Genomic DNA, 26875 nt, shown 5'->3' with positions numbered 1-26875 from the left:
AATTATCGAGTTATTAATTAATTAATTAGTGATGGGACACAAGGTATCACTATGGAGTAAGAGCGCTGTTTTGGGGAATCCCCTAACTTTCGATCGATAAGTCTTCGGTCTCTGACCGATATTCTCGTTGTTAAATCTTGTTCATAAAATGTAACTTTTTACATCACATTAATATAGCCCGCCAGACTCGGTGGTCAAAATTATTGTCGGTGGCCATATTACCAACGTCAGACATCTAGTTTGGTCACACAAAAGATTCGTGTTCGCGTGCACACAAGGAATTGCAATAAAAAAGGCTGTAGGCAAAATGTCGAATGATTCAACGCAGCTAGAGCAAAAAACGTTATCAATTTTTATTCACGTGAGCGCCTTTTTAAACAAAAAATGTAGGATTGGGATTTTATGCTTGATGGGCAAAAATGTTAACAGGGGTCACACTAATTGTCTTGGCGGGCCGGGTTGTGGCCCGCCTGTTGCACACCCCTGGTTTAGTCCAATAGTTTGAAAACTTTTTGATATCGTTACGTCTAACTCAAACTAACAAAAGCTCAATTACGCTTTTATAAACTAAAATTTTCATCAATTTGTCAAATTTAAACATGAACATAATAATACATTTATTATCCATTAATGTGATCTCAGTGGGAAGAGTGGCACTGTTTCTGCAATGTTAATCGATCAAATGAGGGAGAAGGCTCTGTACAAAGGATTTCAAAATAGACGTCAGGGGGGCTGATGGGGGGGGGGGGGGGGGGGGGCTGGGGTTAAAAGTGTCTTGAGCGTTACAAGCGACAAAAAATGCTATGTATATACGAAAAAATGCGTTTATACATTTTAAAAAGGAGAGTGCGGGTTGACGACCCTCAACACTCTCTGGTTATGGGCTACCAAGTGCAACATTTCTGTCTCAGCGACTTTTTCTAATTAATTTTTGTGACGCAATCAAGCTGAATAATTGCCCATTGAAGCAAGTAGGCACAGGAGAATAATCGCAAACTGAAAAGTAATTATTTATTCATGTACAATCAGTTACGGTGCATTTGCTAGATCGGTAAATAATGCGAGCGAGATGTTCTAGCTGTAGGTTGTTAGGCTTTACATTGGGTGCTCCCGAAGTATTCGTACCAAGATGACGCACAACCTGAAATTAGTATGTGTACTAGGTTCGGGTTGTTCAGATTGAGAGTCATCTTGGTACGAATACTTCCGGAGCGCCTTGTATTGTATTTAGGTTTTGGCTGAGATTTTATTTTTGCAAGTTGTGAGTTGTGACGTAAATCTGACTAAAAGTGTGGGCTTGATTTGAGCAAGTTTTTCTCTTTGCAAGTTGTCATGTCACACATGTGACGTCAATCTTGGCAGCATTGTGAAAAAAGGTTGGACTTTTGCCGACTCAAATAAATAAGGTCAAAAACAATATTTCAATGAATGCCTTTTATTTGTGACGTCACGCATATGACATAAATATCAACAAAATTTATTGCGAGCGCGATGCTCTAGCTGTATGTTGTCAGGTCTTACAATGTGATATAGATTTTGAGACTTTACATTTGCAAGTTGGGAGTTGTGACGTCAGTCAAGCGATGTCAGTCCGAGTAAGACCTTTACGAAGAATTTTATAAGTTCAGAAAATTGACGAATCACCGGACACGACGTGTTATGTGTTGAGGTTGTTTTATTATTATGTTGTTTTCGTTTTTTATTTCCATCTCAATTTCCTTGTTAGAATTTGTGTTGTTACGAAAAAAATCGCTTTTCTCCTTAACTACTGGACCGATTGAACCGATCCTTTTCGATGATTAAAGACTGTTATTGTCACTTGAAGGCTATTACCTATATCCGTTTCTCAATTTTCTACTAATCCCATGAGATTCGACATTTCACCCAAAATTTAGGTGTATTATTTTTATTCGCGGGAACACGTTTTTCATTCCGCTAAGAGTGACGTCAGTCTTCCGCTATGATTTTGCGAACGAAGTTTTTCGATACCGGTAACGCACTGTGGACTTATACGGTAAGTCGTCTCTAGGGCTGGGCAATCCGAAACAAATATTCGAATCGAATAGAATAGCGAATTATTCGAATCGGCTAATACAGATAATATTAAATCGCCGCCATCTTTTTTTTTTCGCTTGCAGGTCAAGATGGATCCCTCAATGCAATTCTGACATATGACTCTTTTCTTCCGAGTGAGCTAGTCGGTGATCTGTCTGTGAGATGGATTACGCGTTTTCCCTAATTTTTGTGTCTGAAGGACCCATCACAATGAAACGGTCAATACAACTACGTATTTCTCAAGTATTCGAGATTCGAAGAAAGTATTCGGTTCTGAAATCATCATATATTCGAAAATGACGTCGTCATCGTGCCCAGCTATTCCTCGTAAACTTGATTCTACCTGAGCATATATAAGGCAAAATCTTTTTTCACGTTTCCAACTAATAACGTTAATTTTTAAATTATCACAGTGGACTTAACAGTCTCCATTTTGACTGAGTTTTCATTTGTGCTCAAACTCTGAGCGGCTCAAATAATAAACATCGTTTTCGCATTATTACATGGTATTATCTCACGATTGATGTCACGACTCCCTGGTTAAAAGTAATTTATTATTAAAACCACGCAAGGCCCATGTATGACACGCGGTATTACAATAATCAGTTTCAGACCGCAAAATTAATGTATCCCCAGGGGATTTCCCGATATTATCGCAACTATGTTTAAAATTAGGATTTCCCCTGGGTATTGCTTTCCACTGAACTAGTATCAATAATTTATCAGAGCGATAATGGATGTGAATATTTATGACTTTTATTCGTAATATATTACGGGCAATTGGCGCAATTTTTTTGTTGACCTTGGGGGATTGGGCGCTTGGCACATTTTATTCGATTAAGCCGTAGGGGCAGGGGCCGTTGGGCCGGGGGGTGGGGTCGGAAACCCCCCTTTTTAAAATATAAAATTTTGTTTGTTTGTATCATACATTGATATATTTAAAAAAACTAATTAAAATTTTTAATGAAAATTCAATAGTAGTATTATTGTAGTTATGGTATTACATTAAAATTATTAATATCTGAGTATGTCAGAAATTGAGTGAGAATTGGATTGTAAATTTCGCTTTAAAATGATTTGAATATTTTGTGTGTGATTTACTTGCAATTCTTACAATGACTGTATATTTAACGTGCTGAACTACTACAGACTGCAAGGATTATAATGTATTCGATAAGCTAATGCTTCACCACGCATCAAGCAAATTTGGTTCTAATGTACAAAACTCCGCCAAAAAACATCCCGCCAACGCTTAGAATACGAAAATTAATAATTATTTAGTATTATCATCATCATTACCCATAAAACGTCCTGAACTCGTCATTGATGGTACAATAATATCTGAAAACATGATATGCATTTTTACAGTTACAGTATTTATACGAAAATATTTTGTTTTGTCTGAAAGACATCAACTTTGACTTAACAAACGCTTACGAATATGCTTGCTATTTCTACTATTAAAAAAAACTGAAAACGATCAGAATAAGAAAATTAGTAATCATCAAGTTAGTGTTTGGGTTATGAATGAAGATTGCGCTGGAAAATCAAATTTCCAAATCCAACTGGATAATTAATAATTTGTTATCTGAAAACGTGGTGGCGATGTTTTCCTTAAATCTCACATTTTTACATTAGTGGCGAGGCTTTATACAAAAAATCCCGTTTTATTTGATATTCATGATGTTTGAAACGAAACCACAAATGTCGAAACAAATGATTCTATATCATAATCGAATTAAAACGGGCTTTGTACAAAATATCCACATATTTTATTCAAACTGCTTGTCTGAAGAAGTCTGACTGCGATCAGACGGGAGTTTACAGAGTAAAATTTTTTGTTGTAATAATGTTAGCACTTGTACAACAAACGCTCGCGAACTCACAAAAAAAATTCCGAAAAGCCGAAAGCTAAATTTAAGTATCAAATAGAAGACATCACACGGCGGTGGCGAAATGTATAAGATAATTTGTTTTGAAATCCAGAATTCGTAAAAACTAACACTTTTGCATGCAAAGTAGACACACCTCTTTCACACCCACCATTACCACACGACAAAGCAAAACGAGCGACCTCAAAAAATTGATTCAATATGCTAAATAGCTGTTGTACACGAAAAGTCCATTATTCCACAACAATGATGATACTCATCCCTTGTGTGCTGTAATAATACTCCATGTATGAGGTCACATACTCAAGTCTGGGACAGAAGACTTTTTCGTCAGCGCATGCCGCGTTGGCTTTAATATAACGTCTTGTGGTCTAATTAAAATGATATCAAAGATACCACTAACTTGATTAGGTTTTCGAAAGGGAGACGACGACAAGTTTACGGTAGACAAGTAACTAGCTAGCTGGCCTAAATAAGACGATTAGAATTCCTCTCTCAAATATGTTTAGCTAGATGTTATTAATTTCACCATAATTTTCTTTGATAATGTTGATTTTAGATTAGTATAGTTTTGCTGTGTCTTGTGGTCTATTAAATCATTGGTTCGCAAACTATTTAGGCCGCGTCCCATTTTTAGAATTCATCAAGTCTCGCGCCCAACCTCGAAAATAACTAGCTAACAATAAGCTACAAAGATAAGATAGTAAAGTGAAAGTAAGTTTTATTCAAAAAACAAATTGAAAATACGTTGATGGAACGTAAATGAAAAGTTATGGAATGTAAATATTCAAAATAAAGCGGGTACGATCAAGTCTATCAAATATTTTTATTTTTAATTAGCTTCACATGTCTACGTACTCCTTGTGAGGCGCGTCCCAACGTTTGAGAATTACCACAAAATTGACTGGGTTCTCGAACGAGAGACGAGAAGTTTACGGCAGACAGTTAGTTGAGCAGGATTAAAGAAGACGAGTGGAATTGCTTTCTCAAATAAGTTTAGGTCAATGGTGTGTATCATTTTCTGTCGGTTGTCCATATAATCAACTTCAGACATCTTGCCGGGCCACAAAAATATTTAGCATGAATAGACAAGAGAAAAGAATGAGGCCATTGCCTAGCCTTGCAGTAATAAATGTACCGGGCAAAGCGGTGAAAGATTTAACGCAGCGAAAAAAGCAAAAAAAAACATTATGCATTTTTCCTCATGTGAGAAACTTTTTAATAAACATAAACTTTCGGATTCGGATTTTATGCTTGATGGCGAAAAATCTGCGTGTTCACAAGGGACACTCTAAATTGTTGGATGTGAACCGCGGCCGCCGATTTCACTTTTAGGTAATGTTTTGTTATTAATTTCTGCATTAATTTTTCTTGATTTAGTTACGTTTAGATGAGTATAAGTTTTTGCTAAACCCTTTCTATAACTTTTTATTTTCACCTCATGTTGTATAATAATATGAACAGAATCAAGAAAAAAAATCAGAAAAATAGTGGTGGGGCTATAACAGGACGATAACGAAGAATTCACGAACTTATCATAATAGTGTTGACTCAAAGCAGTTAGCGCTCAAGAAAGACAGGTAGAGTTAGTGTTCAAAAGAAGTTGGATCTTCAGTACAAAGTACCCGTCCGAAAACAACCCCTTCGCCACTCAAAAAAAAAAAAAAGTAATTATCTAGTTAGGGTTAGGGTTGGGGCGAGGAATGCTGATTGCGTTTAAAAATTAAATTTTAAAATCATTTCTAACCCGAACCTAAACCTAATTAGATAGTTACATATTTGGTATTTCAAAACGTGGCGGGAGTGTTTTTTTTTCAAATCTCACATTTTTGCATTAGTAGTGGAGACTTTGTGCAAAACAAATTGATCTTGATACACAGTCTTCGGGGCTCCCGAAGTATGCGAACCAAGATGGCGGACATCGGAATGTAATATGTGTACTAGGTTAGGGTTAGGCCATAATTTTAGGTATAAATACTACGGGAGGCTCTTGGCTAGTCTTCGAACTGATAATAGGACTAAAATAAGGAAAATTTGAAAAAAATTATCGCTTAACCCTAACCTGTTACCCATGTTACGTTCCGATGTCCACCAGCTTGGTTCGCATACTTCGGGAGCACCCAGTCTTCTCTGATTTATCGTGATAACAATCACGTCACCTATTCCGCGTCACCTACTGACGTACATCGACGTCATAATAAATTGTGAGTGTAACCTTGGTGCGCGACTTTATGGGTTCCCTGTATTGCACTCTGGGTAAGATGCTGGTCATGGGATTCGAGCATAGGTGTAGTCAGGAAGGAAAAGCCGAGGGCCATGATTTTCAGTTTATATTTTTTAGTGCAATTTTACGGCATTTGCAGTGAGACATAAATTTTTACGGGTTTTTTAACACCATTTTACTCTAGTCTTGAGCGATTCATTGAAAACCCGACGTTTCCTGGCTTACAATTAATAATCCTTTCTCCAATTGGAGAAACTAAGTTGGATGTAAATGCGCGCATATATAGCACGAATAACTTCGGCAGCGAAGTAAGCCTGTAAAGAGATTCTTCAAGATATTTGTAGATGTCAGTGACTGATATTATCTAGCCTTGTTCGGAGCAAAAGGCACGAGTATGCGTCGTATCAAGTCAATATACAAAAAAAAAGATATCCCCCCCTCCCATGATTTGGAGTGGCTACAGAATTGGGGGTCCAACCTGACCCTTAATATACAATGCCAACATATTTCGACATAACGCTCTTAGCATAAACCCATTAAAAATGTCAAATTATGACGGCGCCGGTTCATTACTGTCATTCGAAACAACGGAGTAATGGCTTCATGACGAGTTCGTCTGTAACGTATTGATTGGCTGGTTAAAAATATTAAATTATTCATGTCATAAAGCTTTTCGTCACCCTCGAGTGCACTTAAGAAAATAAATTGCATTCAATCTCGGGAAATTGCCTTTATTAGTTTATTTCGTCGCGTGGATGAATATGCGATCGGGGAGAGAATAATTGTGAAGTGTCGTTGGAATTTTTAGTGCAGCATTTTTCCACAAGGAAAGTTCCTCCACATTGGTGGATTTTATTGTTATTGTAGAATAAATTTCAATTGTGATGAATGATAGTAGATTTTTATTGTAAGTGTTAGAGGAACAATTTCCAATCGGTGAGATTGGGATTGAGAGATTTTTATTTTATTAAATTTTTTTTTTGAGGGGGGGGGGGTGGTATTTTAATTGCAGAGAATTATCGTGTAGTTTAATTGCAATATATAGTGTAGTGTTTCGCAACGAGGATGAAATATCTCTTCTTTGTGGAATTTCATCGTTTTATTTTTGGAGGAAATTTGAATTTGTATTGTTCGTAGTTTCTGGATAAACTCAAGTTTTTTTTGTAGTCCAGCTAGATGTCTGAAAAATGTCGCACACATTCTGATGCACCATAGAATTTGGTTCAAAACTCTTGCCTATCACTTCGCTTGATGTATATATAAAATAACACATTTGTCGTTTGGATAAATAAATATTCAATTAGGAAACTCACTGCACTTAAAATGGAATTTTTGTCCTATAATAACAGTAATTAGCGCGCAACGCAAGATGAATTAGTCAAATTGCTCTTGAAGGCAGAGTTATCGATAAGCAAAGCAGTTGTCAATATCTTACTAATTTACTTAACAGGTACAGTTTATGGCCTAAATAGTGTTGTGCAAATGAGAGGGATAATATCAAAGAAATCGCAAACTTGTCGTAATAGTGTTGACTGAAATCAGTTGTCGCACTCAGGACAGGAGTCAGTATCCGAAAGAAGTTTTCCTTCAAAATATTACGCATTGTGTATTTTATTATTTCGTTTCATATATAACTTGGGTCGAGCTGTTAGTGCAGTGCTCTTCAACAGGGTTTCCTCGGAACCCAAGGGTTGCATGCATTGGGGTTCCATGAGTTTATAGGGTTCCTCAGGGGTTCCGCGTTTTTTTTAAAGGAAATCAGTTCTTGCTTCAGCATGTTGATGCGTCATTATAATTATTCTTAGACCACCGTGTCTCATTCAAACTCCATGTAGGCAAGTTCGTTGAACAGGAAATTTAGTCACAGTGCAGTTAAGCAGTTAATAGACAAAACAGAAATACTTTCGTTTGTTGCGTCACTTTAGTCATTGTTATGCAACTAACAAGAACGCTATTGTTGCACCATAGTTACATGATGTTCAAAGTATGTAGATATTGATCGAGAGTAAGTACTACAAAGTAGAGTTGTTGTTCAGCTTTCCGTGTTACGAGTATTTCGTGTTGTTTTTTAATTTTATTAATTGGGGTTCCATAAAAAGCGAAAAATTATATCAGGGGTTCCACAATAACAAAAAGGTTCAATGTGTTAGTGCCAAGTGCGTAGCCCCCTTTATTGAAATGCAAGAAAAAACTGTTCTTGTATCTTACATAGCAATTTTTCGTAGCTTTCGTATCTTTAGTAGCTTCTCAGACGCTTGGAACTCTTGAAACTCACGTTGTTTATTCACACAATGTCGCAGTGCAGGGCAAAGTATTTTTGCAAGGGCCGAATTTGTAGAATCTTTTTCCCAAAGGGCCGCATTGAGAAATGTACTTCATTTTTTTTTTAAGAAACTTTCTCTGGAGTTTTCTGCTTCAGTCGGAGCGCGATCAGTTCTGAAACGAACGTCGTTTAAAATCTGTTTGTCTGTCTGTCTGTTTGTATGTTTGTCTGTTTGTCTGTTAGATGAACGTGATATCTCACGAACGCGTGGTTGAATCTGCTCCAAATTTTGCATGTGCATGCATCTTACCTCGGACCAGAAGCCTATAGATTTTGGGTTAATTATGTCGTATAATTAGCGAGTTATTAACTAATTACCGATCTAAGATCGATAAGTCTTCGGTCTCTGGCCGATATTCTCGTTTTGTAGGTTGTTACGAAATTTTTTTAATTCCAATCTCGAACCCACAATTCCAGCATAATTAAGTCCAACGTTCTGACTACTGGGCCATATTTACGGCTCTGTTATTCTGAGTTCTCTCGAAGTATGTGAACAAAGATGGCGGACACCGTAACGTAGTATGTGTACCAGGTTAGGGTTAGGCTCTAATTTCAGGTACAAATACTACGTCACCTGGCTAGTCCCCAAACTCGTAATAGAAATAAAAAAAGAAAAATTGGAGTAAAATTATGGCCTCACCCCAACCTGGTACACATACTACATTCTGGTGTCCGCCATCTTGGTTCACATACTTCGGGAGTACCCAATTCTGTAATCCAAACGCTAAAAGTTCCCCACGAAAGGCATATAATAATACAGTAAACAGTTATTCATCCCAAATAACGCCTCAGGACATGAAATAAATCAATAAATCGGATTAATCCGTACGTAACCACCTCGTCACGACAACGTTAATACCAGGGTACAAGTCAGTTATATAGGTCGAAATATCGAAATAAACAAATTCGCCATCTATTTGAAAGAATAGTAGTTATTGGTGATAAGAGCAATGTTGAAGAAGATCGAGCCACATAGGCATAGACAGGGGGGGCATGTGGGCCATGCCCTCTCCGCCCCCCCAAAAATTCAACCTATTTTTAAAATGTAATTTTGCGACATTTGCAGTGAGACATAAATTCGTAACCCCCCCCCCCCCCCGATTTTGGGCTGGCTACGCTTTTGGTCAGCCATTGAGTGTCAAGAGTCTGAAAAGTGTTTCAACCTTCTAAAAATTGCTATGTAAGGTACAGAATTTTTTTTACTTCACAAAGGGCGGGGTGAATTCCGTGGGGGACATGGGGCCTGAACCCACTTTAACCCACAATTTTGACTTAATAACAGTGTAAAACGAGAATATCGGTCAGAGACCGAAGACTTATCGATCAAAAGTTAGGGGATCCCCCAAAACAGCGCTCTTACTCCATAGTGACACCTTGTGTCCCATCACTAATTAATTAATAACTCGCTAATTATACGACAAAATTTGTCCCAAAATCAATAGGCTTCTGGTCCGAGATAAGATGAATGCACATGCAAAATCTGGAGCAGATTCAACCTCGCTTTCGTGAGATATCGCGTGCATCTAACAGACAAACAGACATACATACAGACAGACAAATACCTATCAACATATTTACCGATTAAAATCGATAAGTAACTATAATTCTACACGTTCTGATTCGGCATAGCCTACAGAATTTATTACAACTTGGGTGAGGTGGTGATAGTGGGGTTTGAACCTGCGATCTTTGACTAACAACGGATTATAATTCTACAACAAGAGTGGGCAAGATTTTTGAACCAGGGGCCAATAATTTTGCCCACCTAGACTGGCGGGCCATGTAAGTGTGCCGTAAAAAGTAACAATTTACGAACAATATTTACAGTGTTACAAAGAAAAGGTGGAAAACAATAAGCCCCGTGCCAAAACAAAATTTAACCGCAATCTCAACAAATTCCTTGAGATATTATAGCTGAAGCATCAAAATTTGGTTTTAGCTTGGTTGTGGCAGCATCAGGTGGGCTAGATTGAATTACCCAACGGGCTCGATTTGGCCCGCATATAATGCGAAAAGTACGATGTAAATGACGAAAACCAATGAGCCCAAAGCACTGATTTTCTTGATCACAATGATCCAGTTTAAAGGCTTAGATATTACAGTACAGTATTATCTTTTATATTTTTATGGAGTGCGTTCGTAACCTCGAAACAGCGTAAGTCGCAAACGTCGTAACCCGAGGACTCCTTGTATTTCCAATTGTTGAAAGAGTACGCAAAAGCGAGTTGCTAGATTGTTCAAAGCTAGGCGGAGCACCATTATAAAAGCCCGCAGGCCGTAATTTGCCCATGTCTGTACTACAAGGTCATCCTGTTCGGTTGTTTACAAAGTTCTTTCGCCTATGCTTGATGTTGTTGACGGCATCAGGTCGCACTGATAAATAATTGAGTAGGTGGCGACAAGATTATCTCATATGAGGTCAGGTCTAGAAGTCGCGATAGGTTGGCAAAAGATATGACGCTCAATCGATTGTGCTCATGTTATTCTAAAATGAAATTGAGTCGACATAGAGCATGTTTCAGTATAGGATAGGCACAGTGTGTCCTTGCCACATCACTATACTCAATTGTTATTCAGCTTTAAACAGAAATACAGCTTTTAGTGAGTCAGTATCGGTAATTTTTCAACTTTTAGTTGAGAGCTTGAGATTTGGATTTGAAAAAACTTGTATACAACTGGTCTTCTTTGATCTATTCGTCTACGCTTACATCTATGTCGCTTTTTGCGGTAAATAGTTGCTCATGGTACTCCGCCTAGCTTTGAACAGCCTAGCAACTCGTCATTGTGTACTCTTTCTACATTTAGAAATAGCTGGAGAATTTAAAAATAAAGTGTTATCTTCCGAGCGACTTTTTTCATCTTTTAGTCATGAATATTTGAAATCAATTGACCCGATTATGCGTCGAAAAGCAATTTCGAAGCGTTTTTGCACAACAATCCATGTGTTCACCTCGTGAAACAAGCTCCGTAACTGTGTTGATTAAAGCCAGTACAATGAAAAAATCAGCTTTTTTGCAATCGAGAATGGTTGTATAGCAGACATGGGCAAAGTACGTCCTGCGGACCAAATCCAGCTCGTTGGGTGATTCAACCTGGCCCGCTTGATGCTGCCACAACCAAACTAAAACCAAATTGTGTTTTTCTTAGCTGAAAATAGCTCGAGGAATTTGTTGAGATTTCGTTTATATTTAGTTTTGGCACGAGGCTTATTATTTTCCACTTTTGCTTTTGTGACACCTAATATTGTTCATAAAATATATTCTTTACGTCTCACTTACACGGCCAGCCAGTCTAGGTGGCCAAAATGTTCGGCGCCTGGTCGAAAAACCGTGTCCAGCCCTGTTATAGAGTATGTCCATGCTCATTTATTACTCAATAATAAACAGAGGTAAGACAAGTTAATGGGTAACTTTGTTATGGGAGAAGTTCTTCCGCGGTTTTCAGCTATTTTGGTAGACTGGAATCCCAATGAAACATCTCAGAGTCTCGGGGAATCCCCGTGCAATAGTCCGTTTGACCTTTATTGTCTGAATTGCATAAACTATAAATATATATATAGAAGCAAACTTAATACTGATGAAACAAAATGATGTTTAAAATGTAGCAAGTATATATTTGAAAATATGAAAATATTATTTTAGACCACTGGTTGGCAAAGTTTTTGAGCCACGGGCCAACAATTTTGACCGTTCAGACTGGCGGGTCATGTGAATGAGACGTGAAAATATACATTTTACGAGCAATATTTACAGTGTTACAAAAGCAAAAGTGGGAAACATTAAGCGTCGTGCCAAAACTAAATTTAATCACAATCTAAACAAAATCCTTAAGCTATTTTTTGCTAGCACATCAAAATTGATTATTAGTTATGTTGTGCAGCATCAGGCGGGCCAGATTGACTCGGCCCGCGGGCCGTAGTATGCCCATGTCAGTTAAAGACTCTCATAGTTCAAAGGAAACTTGCGGAATCCCCGGACTGTACTGGCGGAACCCCGGTTGACAATCACCGCTTCGGAGTAATAAACAGATCAATATTAATGCCAAGTGCGTCTATAAATATCGGTTCCTCTTATTAAACTTTATTGATCTTTCACTGGAGTGAATTTTAAGAAGTCGGGTTTATTGTATTCCACATTCTACCTTTTCCCGACCTTCAACTAAAATCAAAAAAATTATAAATAGAAATACGTGCAAGCACTAAATCTGTGAATAGTGATTTATTTTTGTGGAGGATATACCGGTAGTTAGAGGTTGGAACTTCAAATTCAAGTCACAATGTCAGGAAAACTTAGAAAATATAGGTTTTTGAATAAGAAGTTTTTTTTTACAACTAGTACTTTTTTATAAGACGCCTGCTCACGCCATTCGCTCTGAACGAGTCCCTGTGTAAGCATGAACTGCTATTTAGCTACTGTATATGTGGCCATATCCGGACAATTCGCCACAGGAAATTTCGCCGCATAGGAAAATTCGCAGGAGCATTTTGCTGTGAAACAAGTATTTGTGAATAAAACAGTCAGGTTTATAAGCTTAGGGCATGTTCTTAAATAACGAATATTTTTTAAATAAGGCGATTTTTCATGCGGCGATTTTTCCTATGCGTCGAAATTACCTGCCGCGAATTTTCCTAGAACCTATGTTACTACTATTTTTATGAAAGATAGATTTTTCCACGTGATACCAGCCCAGTGGAGTCTAATGCTTTAACCCAGTGCTTCTTAAATGATGGGGCACGCCACAAGGGGGCAGTAGACAATTTTTTGAGAGGTGTGAAGTTAGTTAGAAAAAAATATATTTGTTAGATTTCATCGTGCACGCCTTACTTTGGATATTTACATTTTTTTCTATTGTTTACATTTCTTCAAATAAACACGTATTTTCAACGTGTTTTTTATTAAAACATACTTACTATCTGTTATTTGTAGCTTTTTGTTGACTGATTATTTTTGAGCTGGGGCACGAGACTTGGCAAACTCTAAAAAGTTGGCTGAGATTAGCAAGTTCGAGAACTACTGCTTTAGCCACTAGTGCATTGCACCTCCGCTAATGCATATTTGCTTAGTGATTAAATCCGTTGGTTCAAAGTTGCTTCGCACCATTGGCTTATCAGCCAAGCACATGAACCAAATGTCTGAATCTGCGGTTCCTCTCGTACTGAGCAGAATTACTATCGCAACAACACTACATCAGTAGGGTAAAACTAAGCTGTCTCACGACGGTGGTGGGAGCTGACTCTGATGACCGCATGGTCCCTCCAGTTCTTACCGAAGAAACGTTATGCGTATTGCTTTATATTTATTAATATTTTCAATGTATTTATGTTTTCTCTGGTTGACAAATGATAAATCTCTGTCTCTATCTCTCTCTCTCTCTCTCTCTAACTTGTTGTCCTTTTCTTTGCTACGATAGTATGCTAGTGTAAATAAATAATGTAAAACCATGGATAAATACCTAAGAGGGAGACGATTTACTCTGGGAGGCAGAAGATCTACGCCTGTGATAAAGATCGCGCAAATGCAGGGGAACTTAATGGTAAGATTATGATCATATGTGTTTTTAGTTTGTATGTATTGATGTGTCGGTAGTAAGGATGGCCGAATCGAGTCTGGACTAGAATCGGAATCGACTCTTAAGGTTAAAACTTGGATTGCAAACAATGTGTAATGTTTTATGGCAAGGCCGTCACTTATATATATATATATATATATATATATATATGTATTTATCGCTAGAAGGCTTTACGTTTATTTATTTCAAAAGTCTCTGTGGGTTCCGAGGGATTCGTTTTTTTGTGCGATTGATCTCCTGTGGCAGATTGAATAGCCATACTACTTTTGGCCTTCTTGTCTGTCCACATATTTGATCATCGCTCTCGTGTTTGATTTCATATAGCATTGTTTGAGCGGGTATGTTTTCGCGGTAAAATATTTCGAGAAATCGAGAATCGGGATCGGAAAATTAGGAATCGGATAAGAATCGGATACTTGTAAGTAGTCATACTTAGCATCTTTAGTCGGTAGTAGCAAGGCGTCAAGGCTTTTGTCTGAGTACTGATCGTAGTACATTACTATTGCCAATATTCTCAATCGTTATATGTCGCCTTTGAGGCCAACTAGAACGAGTGTAGAATTAGGGACATCGATGAATGGTCGCGAGATGTCGCTGGTAATCTCTGCTTGGCTCGATCTTCGTGGAGCTGTTTTGCCCAACTAGGTGGCGCAGTAGCTGGAACGAGAGTTAACAAAGCACTCTCCAACAGTTGGCCTCTTTTTTAGATCTGCACAACAGACGTAATCTTACACATATTAAGATAGATCAGAGGGTTATTCTAAAATTTGCTTTTCGTCAAGTTAGACCGTATAAGCAAGCCGGCCGGAAAACATGAGTTTTCAAGAGTCCCAAGGAGGGTATGAAAGCGTTTCGGAATACAAAAAAAGTTTATTTTTTCCACTTTCAAATGGGGAGGGGTTCGACCCCCCCAACCCCCTTGGCTACCCCCTTCACAAATACTGAATATTGGGGATTCTGACCTTGATGACCGTAGCCCCCCCCCCCCCAAAGTCTATACCGAATAACTTTGCGTATTTTGTTTATATTTTATTATTGTTGCAATGCTCATTTTCTGGTTGACAAAATATCAAACCCCTTTCTTTCTTTCTTTCTTTCTTTCTTTCTTTCTGCGACATTATCATATGATAAATTGCGGCCTCTCGTTCGGTTACCAGTCCACGTCTATTTCTCCAAAACAAAATCTTGAGTACAAGCAATGCTCAATGCTGCTTATGCTTTATTCTACATTTTTCCAGAATTTACCGGACTTACTCTCTAATTCTCGAGTGCGACATCTCGAGGGAATAGGTATATGCTCTAATATCGATTGATTTACGCTTATGGTTGCCAACTTTTCAATCATATATGACTAAAACGCACTATGTTGCCAAGCTGGTCATACACATTACAGATGGTAGCTCGCTCACGTTCGGTCGCGCGATGATTCTGTGATTGGCACGTTGTGCCCAAGTACAATTCTCTCAAAGTCAGTCTGTACTTTATTGGGTGCTCCCAATATATTCGTACTAAAATGGCGCACAACCTGAATATAGTCCGTGTACCAGGTTAGGTTTGTTTAGGTTGTGCGTCATCTTGATACGAATACCTCCGGAGCGCCCTTTATTGTGCATCATTGGGTAATGTTCGATACTTAAACGCCTCCTGTGGTCCCTTGCGAATCTCGTCACATATTTAAAGTTCGTTTACAATACAATATATAGGCTTTTAATATTATTCAACACGTTTTTCATGATGTCTTTGATTTTTGTTTGCAAATAAATGATTGATTGATTAATTCTATGGGGTGGGCGGCCCTATTTGAAGGAAGTTTTTCTTATATCGTTTTTTTTTTTTTTTTTTTTTTATAAAATATACATCAATAAAAAAGGCCCATTGGGCTTACTCCGTCGATGACTTTTAGTCATATTATACGATCAAAAAAAAAATTCCCACTTTTCTATTTTCCATGTATCTTCTCTCGTACTTGTAAAAACAAACTGCGGACAATGCATGTACTTAGTCCATCGATGCATAAACATCAAACAGAATAACATAATGCTCACCCATGCATACATGATTAGGGAATGTTTGACTGGCATGGATTTGAGAGAATTTGATGGATAAAATTCCAACATTTATTTCGCAAGCCAGGAGCGTAGACGGAGGGGGTTGAGGATTGGAACCTCTCCTTTTGACATGTATGAAAAAAGCATTTTTCTGTATCACACATAGCTTCAAGCAATTTTTAAACCCTCAAAACCATTGAAACTTCCTATATACCGTTTTCCGCCGAATCCGCTAGACTCGTTAAATATTACGGTCTAACTTGGCAATTAAAAATGTCAGAACCCCCCTCTTTTGAAAATGTTTCAAGCGTTTAAGACAAGTCATCTTATACGCCACACCGAACATGGCTCTATGCAAGAAGCCACAGCATACGCATCGCCGCCTCTGATTACCCTGCAGTTCGCCGAACCGAACCGTCACACCGAACATGGCTCTATGCAAGAAGCCACAGCATACGCATCGCCGCCTCTGATTATCCTGCAGTTCGCCGAACCGAACCGTCACACCGAACATGGCTCTATGCAAGAAGCCACAGCATACGCATCGCCGCCTCTGATTACCCTGCAGTTCGCCGAACCGAACCGTCACACCGAACATGGCTCTATGCAAAAAGCCACAGCATACGCATCGCCGTCTCTGATTACCCTGCAGTTCGCCGAACCGAACCGTCGCGCCGAACATGGCTCTATGCAAGAAGCCACAGCATACGCATCGCCGCCTCTGATTACCCTGCAGTTCGCCGAACCGAACCGTCACACCGAACATGGCTCTATGCAAGAAGCCACAGCATACGCATCGCCGCCTCTGATTACCCTGCAGTTCGCCGAACCGAACCGTCACACCGAACATGGCTCTATGCAAGAAGCCACAGCATACGCATCGCCGCCTCTGATTACCCTGCAGTTCGCCGAACCGAACCGTCACACCGAACCTGGCTCTATGCAAGAAGCCACAGCATACGCATCGCCGCCTCTGATTACCCTGCAGTTCGCCGAACCGAACCGTCACACCGAACATGGCTCTATGCAAGAAGCCACAGCATACGCATCGCCGCCTCTGATTACCCTGCAGTTCGCCGAACCGAACCGTCACACCGAACATGGCTCTATGCAAGAAGCCACAGCATACGCATCGCCGCCTCTGATTATCCTGCAGTTCGCCGAACCGAACCGTCACACCGAACATGGCTCTATGCAAGAAGCCACAGCATACGCATCGCCGCCTCTGATTACCCTGCAGTTCGCCGAACCGAACCGTCACACCGAACATGGCTCTATGCAAAAAGCCACAGCATACGCATCGCCGTCTCTGATTACCCTGCAGTTCGCCGAACCGAACCGTCGCGCCGAACATGGCTCTATGCAAGAAGCCACAGCATACGCATCGCCGCCTCTGATTACCCTGCAGTTCGCCGAACCGAACCGTCACACCGAACATGGCTCTATGCAAGAAGCCACAGCATACGCATCGCCGCCTCTGATTACCCTGCAGTTCGCCGAACCGAACCGTCACACCGAACATGGCTCTATGCAAGAAGCCACAGCATACGCATCGCCGCCTCTGATTACCCTGCAGTTCGCCGAACCGAACCGTCACACCGAACCTGGCTCTATGCAAGAAGCCACAGCATACGCATCGCCGCCTCTGATTACCCTGCAGTTCGCCGAACCGAACCGTCACACCGAACATGGCTCTATGCAAGAAGCCACAGCATACGCATCGCCGCCTCTGATTACCCTGCAGTTCGCCGAACCGAACCGTCACACCGAACCTGGCTCTATGCAAGAAGCCACAGCATACGCATCGCCGCCTCTGATTACCCTGCAGTTCGCCGAACCGAACCGTCACACCGAACATGGCTCTATGCAAGAAGCCACAGCATACGCATCGCCGCCTCTGATTACCCTGCAGTTCGCCGAACCGAACCGTCACACCGAACCTGGCTCTATGCAAGAAGCCACAGCATACGCATCGCCGCCTCTGATTACCCTGCAGTTCGCCGAACCGAACCGTCACACCGAACATGGCTCTATGCAAGAAGCCACAGCATACGCATCGCCGCCTCTGATTACCCTGCAGTTCGCCGAATCGAACCGTCACACCGAACCTGGCTCTATGCAAGAAGCCACAGCATACGCATCGCCGCCTCTGATTACCCTGCAGTTCGCCGAACCGAACCGTCACACCGAACATGGCTCTATGCAAGAAGCCACAGCATACGCATCGCCGCCTCTGATTACCCTGCAGTTCGCCGAACCGAACATGGCTCTATGCAAGAAGCCACAGCATACGCATCGCCGCCTCTGATTACCCTGCAGTTCGCCGAATCGAACCGTCACACCGAACCTGGCTCTATGCAAGAAGCCACAGCATACGCATCGCCGCCTCTGATTACCCTGCAGTTCGCCGAACCGAACCGTCACACCGAACATGGCTCTATGCAAGAAGCCACAGCATACGCATCGCCGCCTCTGATTACCCTGCAGTTCGCCGAACCGAACCGTCACACCGAACATGGCTCTATGCAAGAAGCCACACCATACGCATTGCCGCCTCTGATTACCCTGCATAGGTTCGCAGGTTCGAATCTCGTGGAGGATAATTAATTGTGTGAGGATTGCTCTTCGTCGCCGAGGGTGGTTCGCGTATGCTCTGGTTGGTTACGGCTCTGTCCACCATCCGAAAATCGTGACGATATCCTGACTTTACCTAAGAAATAAAGTATCAAGGAAATTAGATCAAATAATAAGTACTGAGGAAAAATAACCAGTTGGAATCCATTAATTTATAAACCACGCTTCTCTTTACACATTAGGAATTCTCAGTTAAAATGAAATAACCATCCCCGTTGTAAATAAATTAAATAAATATTTGGACGTAGCATTGATTTATTGATTGTACGTTTGGAGCGTGGGCGACGAACATGACGCACGTTACGCATAATGCATTTTATTGTATTTTGCGTGAGTTACGCTTTACGTAAACAACGTCTCTCGAGTGTACGCTCTGCGTTGAATGTTGCGCAGATTGATGCAGGATTTAAGAGCGATTAGTCGATGTATTTATCTGGCGTTGAATGACTTCACCAAGCAGAGTTTTAGAAGAATACTCATATGTTGTTGTGCGGCTGTAGTTTTCAACCCGGGTTCTGCAGCAGCTCAGGGTTTCGTTAGTTAAGTTCAAGATTTCCCGCAAGTTTATTTTTAAATCGATATCAGGGGTGGGCAACCCTAGCTAGTCCCTATCTAAACTGGCGGGCCATGTAAGTGTGACGTAATAGTTACATTTTATGAACAATATTTACAGTGTTACAAAGGCAAGAGTGGGAAACAATAAGCCGCGTGACAAAGCTAAATTTAAACGCAAATTCAACAAATTTATTGAGTTATTTTTAGTAAAAACATCGATATTTGGTTTCAGTCTAGTTGTAGCAGCATCAGGCGGGCCAGATTGAATTACCCAACTGGCCGAATTTGACCAGACGGGCCGGATTTACTTTCTGGAACACATGTCGCACTGTCTAAAATAATAGGGATTATGTAAATTGTGTGAGATGAATCCTATTCATGCGGCGTTCAAACTTGTATTTATAATGTCGGGAGTGATTAGTTACCGTAAACAGGGGTGTAGCTTTGGGAGGTTGAGAATCAGAACCCTTTTTAAAAATGCAAAAAAAAAGGATTTTTTTGTATCCCATCCGTAATTTTAGACGCTTTTAATACTCTTGAAAAGCCACATACCTCCCTAACCCCTTCGAATATTCCTGCCTATGCCCCTAACCTCTATTAATTGGGAATTGCGTGTTTATGAATGTGTTATTATAAAACTTTATGATGATTACTTTTGTATTCCTTCACCAAAAACTGAGGCTGGCGCAGCTCGCCACAACTTTCATATATAATTCATTATTATCACTTTTACACTCTGTAAGATGTGGTCGCAGACTGTGATCAACAGTTCATAAAATTTGCATTCCAAGGCTCAATTTTAAATTGCACTACACACACTGAATTCCACATTATGGCCACGCGACCTTGCATTAAAATTTAATGTTTATTTAAATTAAAACCTGTCAAACATAGCACTTAGGGCGATGCTTTCCGAGACGACAAATTTATCAGAGGCTGTCATCTTTGCTCAAGTATGTTGGTTATGTTCGTTAAAACAGGTTTTTTTAAGCTAAGTACTTGGCCTTTTTAGGGCAATGTTTCCCAACATATGAGTCGCGAACCAAAACTGGATTACTTGAAAATTTCCTTGGGTCACTTATTGTTTTCAACAAAATGGATAGACTTACTAATAGAGTAAGATGACCTATCAAATACAGGAGGGAGGAAGGGCAGTCAGGTAATTTTGATAGGAAGGTGACTTTAATTTATAATTAAGTTAGACTGTAATGAGATACGCTTAAATGCAGTAAGATTGATTGATGGCATGATGGTCTCATATTTTAGGGTTGCAAAGGTTATCCGTACAGAATATCAGAAGCATTTTTGTTTTATACTTAGTATACTGCAATCTTATTACGCTCCATATTAATCGAATGCATTCATCTCAGAATGAGTTGACTCATTTGACAGTTCCTTGTCTGTAAGCTTTCCAATATTGCGCATTAACGTCGAGAATGGTGAAATAAATACGGCTCAGAAAATGATTAAAGGGGAAGGAATGAATATAGGCATGGCCGAGATCAAATATTTAATATTTCAAAAATTATTTTATTAAAGGTTTAACTTTACGCGGAATTCATTTAAGGCAGCTTATTATGACCGTTCATTAGTCGCTTAGCTTATGCAAGATATCGAGTTTGTAATGATGTAGGTGGTTCGAGGCTAGGAATAATTGAGGTTCTTTGGAAGTTGTAGCTTCCTTTGTGTAAAGGCTGGCTCACAGATTCATGTTCTAAGAACAAAGGTTGCAAGACACTATATAAAACAGAATTACATTATGAGATAGATTTAACGGATTAAAGACAAGGTTTTAATCGCAAGATAGGTTTAATAATGCAGAAATGTTGAAAAGCAAAGAAGGCATTATTACAGTGGTTGCATCTGGAGTATGGATGCCATGGCTCGTGACCTGGGCGCCGTTTGAAAACGCTAAAAGTTTTGATCGTACGAGGTTTTGAAAAATAAATGAGACCGTGCTTTTTCTTAAATAATACCGTACACCGAATCCATTTTAACAACAACGATTATTAAAAATTGTCAATTAACGATCAAGGGGGTGAAATTTTAAACTTCACCATGGGCGTCATTTTACATAGATACGCCACGGCATCCTTGTATAGAGAAAAGCTTTTAGATTTGTTATTCGTCCAATGGTAGAGCTCTTCCATCAACGGTTGTTTTTATTGCAAATAAATCTGGCTACTGACACTGTTTCCGGTCCGTGTTAACTTGAAATGCACTGAGCCTCGTACCGGACAATATCTGATGGCGACTTGTTGAATATTTGATAACTTGCATGCCCGCGGACGTTTGTGACCTCGTACTGAGTTCATGCGGCTTTAGTTTGGAGAAATATTGTGAAAGATGCTCATATATTTAAACACGAAATCCAAAACAAAATACTTTTCGTACCGCGCCCATCTGTATCAAATAATCTCCGAATTTTGCGTAGCGTCGCGTCAATTCGGAAACAGCCGCCACGCTTGGCGGATTAAAGACCGTGATTTTATGAAAATATAAATATACCGAAATTTTGAATAGAATAGAAAATTTAGAATTAAATGAAATAGAATAGCCTGAAAATTTCAAAGCAAATGGTCCATTATTCGGCGCACCCGTAGCATTCCTACCAGGATGGCGCACAACCTGTTAACCTTAACCAGGTACACATACTATGTTCAGGTTGTGCGCTATATTGGTACGAATACTACGGGAGCACTCATTATTTACTGAGAAGAGCGATTTTTTTTACAACACGGAAGGAAAAGCACCAAGTTTAACAACATAATATTATCAAAACGATTGAAAGGTCCATTTTATCTCCAATATTTGCAATTCGCATCGTATGTTAAAGTACCCTGGTTGATACCGGAAATGACCTCACCCCGGATGTAATGAGTAGGCAATGCCGTACCGAAAATATTCCGGACCTTCATAATATACAGAAGATATTAGGGTATTGTGTACTGAACTGCAAGTTCTTTCTTCTTGTTTACTTTCTAGTTCGGATCCATATGTGTTAGTTGCCACAAGGATGCTTGTACGAGATAGAATAAGATAGATAGGATAGGATTTACATATTTATCCCGGGGGAGAGGAAAGCAGATAAGACGGCTTATTCATATGGCGAACCACGGCCTCTCGTCCGGTTACCATTCCAAGTCGGGTATGGGATTAGATTTACTGTATTTTTTATTTTTTTTTCGAAAGCATGGACTTGGTGGCGGAGGAAGCCGTAACCGACCAGCGGTTACGTGAACCACCCAACGACGGCGAGGAGTCCAGCAATCCTCTCGCACATAACCATCCCTGCTTGGGATTCGAACCTGCGAACCCACGCAGAGTAATTAGAGGTGCGGTGGCGAGCGTATTCCTAACGCTTAGCCCGTTGAGCCACACCGCCGCGACGATATAGGAATAGCATAGTTTCTTTCCGTGAAAATGGCAAGTATATTTTGTGAGCTTTCATTGGATCAACTTCGTTACACAAAGCAAGATATAATGTACGAGACTTTTTGACTTTGAGTACCTTTATTTCTTAGGTGGGCTCAAACAGTATTTGAAAAATAAATGCAAATGATATTTAATCTATATAAGAATTAAATTGAACACGTAATTAAAATACCACATGCCAATATATAAGTAAATAATGCGGCTTATCTAACTGGGCCAGCCCCCCAAAGAAATAGGAAATATTATAAAGCTCTTTTGCATTGTTGGCTGTTTGTTCAAAGCTCGGTTTGTAGTGAAAAGTGCAGAATAAATTCATAAGGAGTCGGTTTGTTACAAAATCAAACGATTATATATTATCGATAAATATAATTGCCAAAATAGACCGAAACAGTTAGCGGGTCCAAAGAACGAAAAACGTGAGTTTCAAGAGTTTGAGAGTCTAAAAAGCGTTTCAAGCCACGAATAATTGCTATGTATGGTATAGAAAAATGCACTTTTTTACATTTCGAATGGCTGAGGGGGAACGGGAGTCCAGGCCCTCAATCCCCTTTTCATACGCCCCTGTGGAGCCGTATTAAGAGTCATAAAAAGTGCCACATTAAACACATTTTTTATATTTTTAAAATCCCCAAATAAAGGAACATATATTTAATGAAATCAATTTCATATATGAGAAATTGATTTTCATTGATTTGATTAATTAAATAAATGTAGCGTCAACATAAGGATAGAATCATTGCTTAAATTATATTACGGATTAGCTTGATTAAATTAAAAAATAGTCAGCAATCCGTCAGCTTAAAGTGGAAAAGTATTGATAGAAGAGTTGCAAGACAGAGCTATATTCAGAGCAGTTGAAGTTAGGCAGTATGATTGAAACGGCTTCATTTAATTCTCGAAAACTCTAAAATAAGAATAGAAAACTATTAATTAACCAACTGTTCACCTCATATTTCCTGAACTGCGAATTTTAAAGTTATCGAATTTATTTATTTAGATATTGAATCGATCTATTTAGGCGTTTTCAGTCTTTGTCTTTAATTCATTTACTAAGTCCTATTTATTTCACCCTTCTCGACGTTAATGCGCGATATTGAAAGGTTTATAGACAAGCAACTGTCAGATCATTCGTTCAGAGTCAACTCATTTCGATACATTTCGCTAATTTATTTCCGTTCAAATTCGTCAGATTGGCAAGTCTTTTCACTCAAATTAGTTCAGTTTTCTTTAGTCTTTATATAGAGATGTGTCTGTATGGAGCAGAGTTCCATACATCAGGACACCCTCAAAGGATAGGTATTTAGGTACTCCCGAAGTATGTGAACCAAGATGGCGGACACCGGAACGTAGTATGTGTACCAGGTCAGGGTTGGGCCATAATTTTATCCCAATATTCCTTATTTCAATTTAGCATGGTCAAAAACCTGTTTTTCTGTTTTTCTATTATGACGTCACGGACTCGGCAGATTTGATTCGAGTCCTCGACCTATTACTCGGATTCGACGAATCTCTGTAATGCCGGACTCGTCCCATCCCTAAGTAGTATAGCCAAAAACTGCACCGTTCAACTAATTCCGATACATTTAGCTCAGTTATTTCGTATAATATTCTTCAGATTGGCAAGCCTTGTGAAAATAAATGTAGAATAGAATCATCGGACACAAATGTACAAAATGTTGTTCTGTTAAATATGTTGTTGTTCTTGATCTTGTTGTTAGTATTATTTTTTTCTTCTTGTTGTAAAAAATCGCTTTCCTCTTTAATTACTGAACCAATTGCTTTGAAATTTTCAGTTCTTGAAGATTGTATTTTTCGTTAGAATGCTATCACTTTTATTTTTTTAAACATTTTCGTATGGGTTTGGATTTTTGTGTGCGAGGGTGTTATATAAAAATGCGCATCTTGTGGCGGTTACGTTTGCGTTAGTCGTGAAGTTTACGGTACGTTTCGGCTTCGTGTCCATTTATATTTGAGCATCGTCCTCTTGTATTAGGCGGAGGTTGAAACGGTTTGGAAGTGAAATATTGATTTTTTTATTAGGTCGTTGGTATTCAGATTAATTAATTAATTAATTTAAAAGTTAAAAATAGCGATGGTACTCATAAGTTAATGGAAGTTTCTACAAATTCTGCGGCAACCGCGTTTACAGCCGCGTCACGCACCATCATAATTCTTTATCGTTTTAGTACCTAGGTGTGCAGCACTTTTTGCCGGTGGGCTATATAACCAACTAATACTGAAAAGATTTAAAGCTAGATAAAACGGCAATATTGGCCTTTACTGCCTGTTCAGACGGGTGTGTCAACCTGATTTACTTTAAAAAAATATTGAACTTTTTAAAAGTCTAGACATTTCCTTAAAAATTTTGAAACTAGTAAACGCAATCATGCTAGCCGCAAGATCAAATTTATTCACTCCTGCGTTTGCTGTTATGCCATTAATGAAAGATTTCAGCATTCCGCCACCTCCTTCGTCTATAAAGAAAATAAATGGAGGCCAGAACTCTTCTGAGGATGGAAAGGTTTGTAGTTCATTTGTTTGAGTATTGACCCTCTTGTTTACTTCCGTAACGAGGACCAATGGGTAATACCTTACCCGTAACGTAAAATTGTAATTTAGACGTCAGATTAGACACACATTTTGATGTATTGTTGTAAACTCGTACATTTTTTCTATGTTTTGGGGTTTTTGTTTATTTAGTAAATAGTTTTTATTTGTGTTCAAGAACTAATATGCAATAAAAACTGTCATTCCCTAGTTTTAATGTTGCTTTACGTAATCCATGAACCGGCGGTTCCCAACCTTTCATGGCTCGTGGCCTCCTTTTGGAGGCTTTAAGCACTCATGGGCCTTCTGTTTGTCATTCCAGTGGTTTTTATAGTGTTATTTTGATTGGTAGATTCCAAATCCCATTACATTCGCACAATTCATGCTCAATAAAGTGAAAACACCCCGTGAAATAGTCTTGTCAAGCAATGAAACTGGAGAGATCGGGGATTTTTTGTAAAAGAAATGTAAAATCTGTTTTGCGCCTAGCCTTGTGGCCCCCTTCAACTGCTCTTTGGCTCTCTTTGGGAGCCACTAACCCCCGGTTCGTAACCACTGCAGTATAAACGAACCCAGTGAAAAATGTAGTTTCCTGCATATCAGTAGCAATATATGCAGATGCTTGTCGGGATTGAAACGCTATGTCTTTTGTTTTTTGCACATGGCTTCTATTTATACTCTCATTCAATAACGCTGTAGTACATGGTTAAACGATAATTATATGTGAAGGCGATTTTATTTTCTAAAGCCATCTCTGTATATATTCTAGATAATTTTATGATAAGATTCACAATTTGACTCATATTGAAAACAGCCATCACATTAATTATTCAAAATGTTGATTAGACACGCGGAATATCAATCAGAGAGAATAAATCGGAAAGATAAGGATTATTCGACTTTTAAAAAGCTTGTATTGGGTCAGGATCGGAGCCAGGAATGTTCGAAAGCGGGACTTTGAAATATCTATGCGCCAAGTTAGAACATAACAGCTATCGGGTCCAACCGGTGGAAAACGTTGGTTTCGAGGGTCTAACAAGCGTTTTGAGCAACGAGAAATTGTTATGTATGATACCGAAAAATGATTTTTATTTTACATTTCAAAATGGGAGAACGGTGTCATCCCTGTGTACACCCCTGGGCAGATCACATAGACTGTTTAATATAACGATGGCTATATGGCCAATATTGACTGAGTCGGAAATCAGCGCCGTGGCGTAATTTATTAAAATATTAGAAAAATTTAAGAACAAGCTACATTTAATTTCCAAGTAGCCACGAAACCAATGGGCTGAAAATAACTATAGTACAGCGAAAGCAAAAATAGTCAAATTTTCATCCGGACAGCCCGTATTCTAATAAAAAATATTTGGCTGCTTTAAAAAAATGAATTTATCTAAAACATACTGGGAATAGAGAAAAGCTAAAACGTGTATGTAATATTTTAGTATAATTCTTTATTTTGTAATCGATTTAATCCCGCAATAAACTTGTTGATGGATATTCATTTGTTTAGTTGAAAGGAACGTAATGTATGATCGTTTGATATAAAAACATAAACCATTTAAAAAAATTAATATCCAATGTTGGATTT

The 26875-nt window shown here is 39.2% G+C and overlaps 1 protein-coding gene across 4 annotated transcripts in view; it reads left to right on the top strand.

The window, feature by feature from the left end:
• LOC120329838 (inactive dipeptidyl peptidase 10-like) overlaps positions 1-26875 on the top strand; it is a 52785-nt gene that overhangs the window by 5145 nt on the left and 20765 nt on the right. The window contains exon 1 of one of the 4 annotated variants that reach the window (XM_078118647.1): positions 13902-14026. The exons of the other annotated variants lie outside the window; for them this stretch is intronic. Coding sequence (XP_077974773.1) covers positions 13934-14026 — 93 coding nt within the window. The 5' untranslated portion in view covers positions 13902-13933. Of the gene's footprint in view, positions 1-13901; positions 14027-26875 lie in introns of those variants that run through there. 4 annotated transcript variants of the gene reach the window in all.

This window comes from Styela clava, chromosome 12 (assembly GCF_964204865.1).
Source record: "Styela clava chromosome 12, kaStyClav1.hap1.2, whole genome shotgun sequence".
NCBI lineage: Eukaryota > Metazoa > Chordata > Ascidiacea > Stolidobranchia > Styelidae > Styela > Styela clava.
Note: the sequence above shows the minus strand (reverse complement) of the source record. Positions and strands in the feature narration are given on the sequence as shown.